Source organism: Neodiprion pinetum, chromosome 3, assembly GCF_021155775.2.
Source record: "Neodiprion pinetum isolate iyNeoPine1 chromosome 3, iyNeoPine1.2, whole genome shotgun sequence".
NCBI lineage: Eukaryota > Metazoa > Arthropoda > Insecta > Hymenoptera > Diprionidae > Neodiprion > Neodiprion pinetum.
The window spans coordinates 20,499,946-20,510,599 of NC_060234.1; the positions used below are offsets into that span (position 1 = coordinate 20,499,946).

At 36.7% G+C, this 10,654-nt stretch overlaps 1 protein-coding gene across 2 annotated transcripts in view; it reads right to left on the reverse strand.

Annotated features, from left to right (window-relative positions):
• LOC124213983 (ecto-NOX disulfide-thiol exchanger 2) overlaps positions 1-10,331 on the reverse strand; it is a 29,933-nt gene extending 19,602 nt beyond the window's left edge. For both annotated transcript variants that reach the window (XM_069134210.1, XM_046615835.2), the window contains exons 1-4: positions 10,191-10,331; positions 5,296-5,590; positions 3,370-3,959; positions 1,177-1,394 (exon numbers count right to left, since the gene is read on the reverse strand). In XM_069134210.1, coding sequence (XP_068990311.1) covers positions 1,177-1,394; positions 3,370-3,959; positions 5,296-5,590; positions 10,191-10,239 — 1,152 coding nt within the window. In that variant the 5' untranslated portion in view covers positions 10,240-10,331. The remainder of the gene's footprint in view (positions 1-1,176; positions 1,395-3,369; positions 3,960-5,295; positions 5,591-10,190) is intronic.
• Positions 10,332-10,654: the final 323 nt, after the last annotated feature.

The window sequence follows — 10,654 nt, forward strand, 5'->3', positions numbered from 1 at the left end:
GTATTTCGTTAGCATTGTTATGTACAAGGCAAATCAACCAAATCGATATTATTGTTGGAAACGTATTTAATTTTCAATGGTAAACATGAAAACTAAAAGGAAATATCAGCTCTTATTAGAAAATGTTTTGATTATCTATGTCTCAAAAATATAATCACGATTCGACAACTTATTAAGAATAAACAAGCACAGCGTTCTCACTGAAAATATTGTATTTTTATTATAGTGTAGGACCTACAATTCTTGCTGTTTACTTGTATCTGACTTACGACCGCGATCTCCTGAGTAAGACTTGAAAAACACTGTGGTAAAGTGGAGCCAACTTTATTTGATTGAACGGTTTATTTTTCTCTGTGTACAGTCAAACCCATACCCAAGGTGTATAGAGGGCTGGTTTATTGTTTTGCTGAATCAGATTTGAATACTAATATTCGCTTATTGTCTTTACAGTTCAAATTTAGGTAAACTGCCTTCAAACCGCTAAGCAAGTCTGATAGAAGTATTCATTATGTTCTCATTTCTGAGAATCTCCTTCTGCCACTTCCCTGCAGGTGGCAAAGTATCAAGGTTCTATTGTGCCATGATAATTTGGTTATTGAGTAGTTTAGATAGCAGTAGTTGACGTGATAGACTAACTCCCAACATTGACGCATAGTCAGAGTATGAAATACCCAACCCCAGTAAGGAGAAATAATAAAATTTCGGGGAAATAATTTCAGAATAGTATATTGTGATGCAAGTGGGGGAAATTGGCGATTCCTGATAAGCGTAAAGTTTGTGGCACAACTTATATGAGTCAGGAATTGCCAACCCAGACTCGTGACACATTTTTGTAACATCTGTAATGGAAAGTTTGACTTGAGAAAATGGTAAACTTGGTAGTCTAACCCGAGCGTAGACGCGTTACTGCAACACAGCGGACACGATCGTAATCAGGAGTCATTACATTAGATGGCGCTAGTTGCACCGGTTTAGCTCAGAAAACTGTTAAGAAAATACCATTTCCTAACAGTTGTGGGATATTTTCGAATAATTTCTGTACTGTGGGGAATCGGTTACTTCACGCGTCTGCCACAGCAAGCGAAGTCGAACTTCCTGTGCAGGTGTTACAAAAAATAATTAGAAATGATATTGTCGTTGGTCAAATCACATTATAAAATATATATGAAGTTTTACCTGGGCAAAATCTACATGGAGCCGTCCAGTGTTTGCAGCATCTCCACTTGAACCAAGCCTAACTCTGTATCCAGAAAGGTAAATAGCTGCATCAACACTAGCTTCTAAAACGAAACGAATGTGACAAAAGTTCTTCTTTGAAAGCCGTAACGTTGTGATCTCGCCACATCGCTCAAATATCTCTTGGATAACAGCCTCCGTTATATTCTCTGGTAGACCTGTCAATAAACATTACTAAAATAAATTACTATAAGAAATAAAATTTAATAAATCGATTGAATTCCACGGAACCAACATCATAACAGTCGACTATTTATAGCAGAAATGTGCAGAACCATCAATACACAATTCTCAATATGCTGAATACGTGAACAGTCTTTGCAAACAATACTTATAATCAGATTCTGAAAATGGCCGGCCCATAATACACTCGACATGTCATTGTTTTATCCACTGTAATACTCAAGAATTATGTCTCTAAACCTAGGCTGACCACATCATTTGTTCAAAATGAGACGAAAATTATAATTTGGTGCTATTTTCGTTCTCCAACCCCAATGTTGGTGCTTCAACCCCTTCCGAAATACCCGTGGTCAATCTCGGCTTATGGAAAGCTGAACCGACCACAAAATTTGTCTCAAATTGCTTTGAAACATCGGAACAGGGATGCGACAGAAATTTGGTGGTTTTTTTGTGCTTTAAGAATACATAAGTGCGAATTTGAACCCACCATAACGCTGGTGAAAAAAGCACCTTCAAGCCTCAACGACAAAATAATCTTACTTTGTACCACTAAAAACGTTAGAATGAAGAAAACATTCTTTGTCGATACAACTTTGATACAATAGATCCGAGTAACGTAATCCAACCAACTGTTAATGAAAAAATCCAACCCTTAGATACGAATACGAATATGAGCAAATGATGTTTAGTGTAATATATATTAGTCAACAAAAGATTAGAGCGCTAGAAAAAAGACGACAATGAAAATATTCGAATCGTCCTATCACAAATTTTGGAAATTGATGTTACGAGTGCTAGTTTTCTTGCGATGAAAGTCTCCCAATTTTGCGAGGTATAAATACGGAACAAATTGGTACGAATTCAGCCACATCTGTCCTTTCAGGATACTTGCATATCAATTATTTATTAGCACTCCATCGGTGCGAAAACCCGACGGGGATGCTTTCGCTGATGAGTGCAGTACATCTAGTTTGCGAACAATCAAATTCAAATAGTTTAATGTTGCGTTGGTAGTTTTAGTGCACTTAAAATATCATGTGACTGATTTTTATTTTTTTTCCATAAGTCTAGGTTGACCATGTATATCTCGGAAGAGGTTGGAGTACAAAAACAGTACCAAGTTAGGGTCAAGTTAGCGCCAAATTTTGATTTTTGTTTGATTGCGATACCTGAATTCCTTCACTGTAAAATTTATGTGGTCGGTCCAGCTTTTCGTAAACCTAGATTGACCACAAATGCGACGGATAGAGTTGGAGCACCACAATTGGGGTTTGGGCACAAAACTAGCCCCAAAATAGGATCAAATTACAGTTTTGCACTGTGATTTAAAATCGCAGTATATTTTTAGAAGTGATATTGTTAATCGTTTTCAATGGCTTTTATTGCAATGGCTAACATTATCAATTTTCAAAATACAGTTATTTTATTTAAAGTGAATATCTAATGTGTGAGTCACCATATTTTTAAGTGGCACCTGATATAACAAGATGTTCAAAATGTGCAATCCTCGAATGGTCTAGAAAATGCTCATATCCAAAAAAACCTTCTAAAATAGTTTTCGTACATTGGATGGTAAGAAGGCTTTAGAAAAACTGAACACAATGGATGAACTTTCATGTGACTTGTTATAATCATATGAATCTTTATACCATAGTGCCAGTGTTGCATTTTATCTAACAAACAAGAACATGTAAAGTTTAATGGATATTCAACGATAAACCACGTATAAGCAAATTGACTGTTCTCTAGCTGAATCTGGTATTCTTGAACTGCAGCTACACAGATAAGCGTTCATTAATTTCTGAAAAGTTCGTCTAAAAGAATCAAGATTTAATTCTATTCAAGGAAAAAAAAAAAAAATGATATATTTCATCCTGGTCCATGGTCATGGAATTACATAAAAATTTATCTATGTTACTTCTTGATTACATTTAAAAAATATGATTATACCTCCAACGAAAATAGTTCTGCATCCTGGAGGTCTTTCTCTGGTTGTTGGTGGTGGTGCATTTGGGTTAGGTGGAAAAAGAGTACAACTTTTGCAATGAATTATCTCTTTCGTTCCCTGAGAATTTGCAGGCGGAGGTGGTAGCGCTCCAGTCATAATCTGAGCCGTAGCTTCTGGCATTATTTGATCAGGGCCTATCATCTGAGCACCTAGCATCCCTCCGTCGTGTGGCATCATTCCCATTCCCATTGGCCCATAACCGTGTCCCATATGATGTCCTATAGCCATCTCACCCATCATGGGACCCATTGGACCCATAGGCCCCATTCCCATCATCGAATAGCCTACGCCCATACCCCATACTCCTGTTGGTGGCTCCATCTGAGATCCCATATTTGGCGTATGCGACGTACTACTGGTACTGGTATTAGATGATGGCATTTCACTGCCACTTGTATTGCAGTTATTATTGTTAGAGTTTGAACTGTTCCGTTCTTCATTTCGCCTGTCATCTCTTCTGTCTCTCTCAATCCGATCATCGCGTCTATCTCTTTCGCGTTCACGTCTATTGTCACTACGCTCATTTCTCAACCTAACAAAAAATATTTGGACAACGTTATAATTAACCCATCTGAAACTTCCTAATATTCGAGTCAACCTGAGTTGTGCTAATATTCGAGTCGATCTGAATTGTGCTAGTATTCGAATCAACCCGAAACGTGCTACTATTCGAATCGACCTGAAATGTGCTCTTTTTCATCCGGAATCCGACACGTGCTCTGTTTCACCCGGAATCTGAAACATGTTCTTTTTCACCCGGAATCTGAAACGTGCTCTTCTTCACCCAGAATTTGAAATGTGTTCTTTTTCACCCGGAATTCGAAACGTGCTCTTTTCCATCCGGAATCTAAAACGCGCTCTTATTCGTATCGGGCGTCAAAACAATGTCCGTATTGGAGTAGACTTCATTCCTACACGTTAAAAATCCTACACAGAGCTTTCTCAATTTTTCTACACACAATTCGACCTACACAGAGTCATCTTATACGTCAATAAAGCTACACCGTTCGTTTGTTCCTACACTGCTCAGTCCTACAGGGTTCAGTCCTACACAGTTCATCCTACAATTTGCATTCCTACGCGTGGCCTTTTCAGCAATAAATTACTTACTCCGCCGAACCACTGAATCAACGATGGCGCACCACGCAGTACCATCGATAGGCCAAGAAAACAATATGTGAAAAGAGCAATATAATCGAATACTAATTAAAATGAGGAGTTGAAAATTCAAAACATACTGGGCCCTCGTCCGTGACAGATTTGAATTCATCTATAACTTTGGCGCCATTTCCCGATTATTTATCATCAGAATGATTGAAGGGAGTGAATCCGCGTATTTCCAAATTCCTTGGTACAAAGGCCATATATAGTACTGCATGATGTAGGGCTGCACTGTGTAGAATTGGTTGGTGAAGATATTAATTCAAATATTTCTTAGTACTCTCAATTTCGAACTATTTTTCTTCCATACAAGAGATAGAGCTAAAAAGTTGTTTATGCACCCCCAAAATAGTCTGTAAAGAACCCGTTATTTTGAGAGATACGAAATTGAATTTCAGACTGGTAGGAATTCTAGTATTATAGGCATGTTTGTTTGGCACACTCGAAGCACCTTAAAAATTTCCGAAAAGCATTTGAAGTATTGGAGAAATGTGCTGTAATATGTTTGCTCGGAACATTTTATTTATTCTAATTAAAAGATAAGTAAGATAAGGGACTAATCGTAACAAGTACATCATGAAAGAAATTTGTTTTCCCCATCACTCATCTCTTCTTTCATAATCTCGTGCTACGTATTGAAATAAAATGCGCTATCACCGGACTACTTCTAATATGAATACGAATTATACCTTTATGTATATACATACCTTCTTCCACCCTCGCGATTGTCTCGTTCTCGTTCTCCGCGCTCTCTGTCTCTGTCCCTATCTCTCCTGACGTCACCTTTATCACTTCTTCTGTCGTTGTTGTCTTCGGTGCTTTCCCTGGCAATAGGAGGTTGGTTTTTATTCGTACTAAACTCCAAGGGGGAATCATTCATCCCTGGTATTGCAATGGCAGGTGGAAGGGGTGGAAATCCAGGCCCCATTGCTGATCGTGCTGTTAACTCCATGAATCCCTGTGGTCCAGGTATCGGGCCCAGAGGTCCCATTGGCCCCATTCCTATTATCCAGACAAGATGCATGTATTGTGTACTGCTGCTTACATAGAATTTAGAAATAGTAATTCGCTGTAAATAAGTTGTTTTAAAAAGTGCAAAACGATGTATGGACATTGGAATGGTCTTGAATATGTTCGCTCTCAAATTTTATAACTTTAATGGGCTAAAATATCTCAACACAAATTTTAGAAAATGTGGCCAAAATCATAGGGTTGAAGTTAGTAACGTTACTGTAATAATGCATGTTTATAATAATATAACGCACCTTTAGGATTGTCTGATATTCAGTAAATCCTAATAAACAACAAATACTCATATTTTGAAAAGTCAACTCCTTGAAAGTCATTCTTAAATTGCTCAATATTGATTTTTTCCTTCATATTTTGTTACAGTAACGTTGCTAACTTCAGCCTGCTCCAGAATCTTAGACTCATATCTGAATCTTATGTTCTGCTTCACAGCATTCGAATTTTTCCATTAAAATAACAAGAATTTTGATGCTTTGCGCTCAATATTTATTTTCTTATCTATGAGCTGCGTCCAAATGGTTGAGACTTTTGTAATTTTTTACTTATAGTTGGTAGATATTCGACGAAAATTTTGGAGATTTCAGGAAGAACATGTTATATTTTCATAGTACGGAGGATGGTTTTGACAAAAAGGAGTCGAGCAACGAAATCGTACAATACCGTTTTTTAAAGGTTTCAACACGCGCAACAGAAACTAATCAGATGTATCTCGTAGAAGATGTAAATTTATACTGTTTACTATCATATTTCAAATTTTTCTTACGTTGAAGCCAGATTCCGTGACATCGATCTAAGAATTTTCAGCGGGCAGTGTGATCCACCCACATTCGAAACTTTTCACTAATTATACTGATATATTTGTGCACCAATTGCATATTGCAAGGAAATATACTCAGATATCTGGCGAATCATGTCAGGCGTGAACGTAAAATGTAAAATGAAGGTTGCCATCACTCGAATCGCAAAGCCTTTTGATTTGGAACACAATAGAACGACGAAGAATAAAGTGATTAATTGTATTGCAAAACGCTGTTTGCCCATAGGAACCATGATAACAGTCAAACAGTTGTAGATCAGATACGAACGTGAAACTTTATAGGCAAGCACATAAACCTCATGCTACAATTTTTTTTTTTAAATTACACGTACACGTGTATGAAGTTTATCCGTTCAAAATATTTTGTTATAAGTAGGATGATTTTGTATAAATATTGTGTAGGATTTGTCTGTGTAGCATCGGTGCACACTATCATATCACATTAAATTGAAAGAGTAACCGCAAAAACCCCTCTTTTTTCGCCCCTTTTTGCGTAAGTGTGTAGCAAGAACAGGGAAGGTCATACAGAGGTCTCCGTGGGCTTAAATTAATCGTCATCGAAAATGTAGGTGAGCATATTTCGAATTTTTTCGATTTTGCGCGACTTACCCCTATTTTGGGGGTGAAGTATGTTTCACCCCCACGCTAGGGGTGTTTTTCCCTTTGCAGATATTTGAAAGAATATTCTTGATATTACTCCAGCCTTGTGGAATTCCGCCAATTTTTCCCCAGATTATGTCGGCCATTTTTGATTTTTCTTGTACTGGGGGTGGTTTTCACCCCCTGCGAAGGGTAGTTCTGAAATAAAAATGGTTCAAATCATCTCCATATAAATACAGAAAGTCAAATGATCCATTTTTTGAAGTCAGGTGTATAATCCTTAGGGTAATAATAGTGATTTGAGTTTGCTTCGTGGTAGCTCAAAAATGCAAAGTTCTGACATACTTCACCCCCAAAATAGGGGTAAGTCGCGCAAAATCGAAACAATTCGAAATATGCTCACCTACATTTTCGATGACGATTAATTTAAGCCCACGTAGACCTCTGTACGACCTTCCCCGTGCTTGCTACACACTACGCAAAAAGGGGCAAATTTTGCGGTCACTCTTTCCAGTAGAAACCAACCTCATTCCTCTCAACAATACAAATATTTGCATAGTATAACAAGAAAAAAAAATGTTCAAACTGTACAAAGAAGAAAATATTGATCTTGTACTCTTACAGGGTTTGCTTATAGAATATGTTGATTCCATAACGCATCATATGTTTTTCATATGTGGCAGGGTTTATAGTGAGAGTCGTACTGTTGAATAGCAATTCCGAAATATGTGTCATTTTACTGCAGGACAGTGAACTTCTGGAATCATCAGTCATTACAAACAAGAGTTGCAGCTTTCTGCACTACCAAATGTACACTGAAATACAAAAAAAAAAAAAAAAAAACTGCAGGTACAACTATAAAAATTATAAACTGGTATCCCATTGAGAATGCAGTAAGTCAGAGATAATATATAATCTAGAATATTCTTGAATATAATGTGAGTTAATGCGAGATTGCAAAGGCTATTTCTGATCTAAATGGAACTTCATGCGTTGGCTCCGATGGGGTTCACCCACTATTGGCCAAACGGTGCTCATCTTTCTTTATCTCTATTTTAGCGTGAGTATTTAACTTATCCTTAGTACTTCGGTGTTTTCAGGCTGTTGGAAGCAGTACTATGTCACACTGCTGTTTAAGAGGAGTCATTGCTGTTATATAAACAACTATCGGCCTATAAGTTTGTAACTTACACCATTTTTCCGAAAGTTTATTATGCCTGAGCAGCATGGGTTTTTGTCTGGGCAATCCACAGCAACAAACATTGTTGATACTTTACGTAATGGATACACAGTCGACTGTATTTACACTGACGTCACCACTGCTTTTGACGTTATCAACATAGATCTGCTTGTAAGGAAGCTTACTGCCTATGGCGGGATCTTAACTCCACTGGATCCAATCATTTCTTAGTGATAGGGTTCAGTATGTGAAAGTTTTTAATGGTCTTTCCTTATCTATTAAGGTTACTTCTGGTGTAGTCAACGTACACACCTTGGTCCTTTGTTTTTCCTAATTTGTATTAACGATATCAGACAGGTTCAAAAATCTGTTAAGTTCTTATACCTCGCTGATGACGGCAAAATATTTAAGGCTATTACAAATCCCTACGACAGGATGCTCATCCAAGATGACCTAGACCACATGTTTACTTGGTTCAGCCTTAACAGGTTAGTTTGCAATATCAAAAAGTGCTTCTGTCTTACTGTTGGTAAGCTCCTGTTGACTACTGATTTAAGCTATTACGTACTTAATAACTCGCAGTAAGATCTATTTTTTTAAGCGATTCTCTTCATAATTTAAGAATGTTGCTACTCTACGTTGACTTTATTATTCGTTCATTTTTCACTATTTGTCTTATTATTCTGTTATCTGGAGGCCCTAGACTTTTACTGCTGCCTATAATCTTGAAAAACTCAATCATTTTCTTTGTGGTTTGTGGGCAATGGAATTGGGAATCCATGCGTTTTTGTGATCATGACTACATTATTACATCCACCCTGGATATTCCTATACTGTCTTCTGCTACGTGCAGATTTGATGTGGTATTTGCTTTTAAAATCTTAAGTAATAATATCGATTGTACTGAACTGATTTGTAAATTCTGTTTCTTTGTTCGGATTTGGCCTTTGCAGCGTAGCAATTTTTGATTCTACCCTAATTATAATCATGACTCGCTAGCCTATTATTAGGCTTTCATCGCTTTGTAACGAAAATGCTGAGTGGCTTGACATACATAACTCAACCTTGCATATCGTCTCTCGTCAATCACGCAAACTGTTTTCATATAATTAGCGACTCTATTATACTATTTCTTTAAGTGTTAAGGATTTTTTTTTCTTCCTATGTACCACCATGTAAAATGCTTCTTTATTTTATTGTTTTATCCTTATACTATGTAAAAGGAAATTAACTCATTAAGACAAATAAATAAATCAATTTTAACCTGATTTTGGCTTTTACAACCATTGATGAACACATCAAACTATTTGTCAAAGAATCACAAGTTATTTGATGAAATTGATGATTATTACATCAAAACCAAACTAAGTTATTACAGTAAAGAATCGATTTGCAGACAACGAAGAAATTATTTAAGGCATTGCTTCAATAAAAACATTATTTTAAATGAAGTTTAACTTCAGGATGTTATTGTAATGATGTATAGTTAAATTAACTTTAGGTTCATCTGAAATTGAGCAGGTCATAATGAAACAAAATATACTCTCGGTTAATGGACAGTGATATGTTGACTGCTGAATTGTCAAGGGTAACACAGACTCGAAAGATAGGTACATTGTTAATATACTGTCAGATTGCAGGTTTAATGTTCTTGTCTCTTTAATAGCCTCAAAACATAAGGCTGAAATTCGCCATGCTAACAATACATTTTTGGGAAAAATCGTTACTTGGTAATCGTTTAAAATTTACAATTAGTTAAAAAAAAAAAGCAAAGCTATCTCAACTTCTACAAAGTTATTCCACACATTTATTTTCAATGTTCCGTTATGTTAACATTGCTTTCTTCAACTTTACATAAAAATCTGTTTGGATATGAAATTAAATACAGCGTTTGAAATGAATATTATAAAACTGTCGAAGTGCATGAGGTATTTCTTCAATTATTAGTTTTGTGAATGTTAGAGGTTAAGTCGTACCCATCGGAGGCATCGGTGTTGCTGGCATTCCTGGGAAATTGTACGCCATTGTGACTGAGCTTCTTAGCTCCTTACTTTGTTGTAAACAATAACAATTTTTTTACCGGTATGATAGAATCTCTCATGAGTAAGTTTTAGCACGCATTGAACTGGACAGCGCGTGGTCGATATGCAGCGTAACTTAGCGTCCACACAATATGACAGCAACGATGACAACTCATATGAAACGAAACAGAATCACGGAAGAGTAAAGACCGTGATCACGGTCAACGAGTCGTTTATCAAAACACACTGAACTACACTTAGTAAACATAAAACTGATTACCGAACATTACTTAAGCACTCTCATTTTCAGCACACATATACTACCGAAGAACATAGAGGCATCAAGGCATGTGTATGTCTGTGATGCTTAGATAGATTCTGACATGTGATATCCCTAGGAATTCTTCGATCCACGGTAT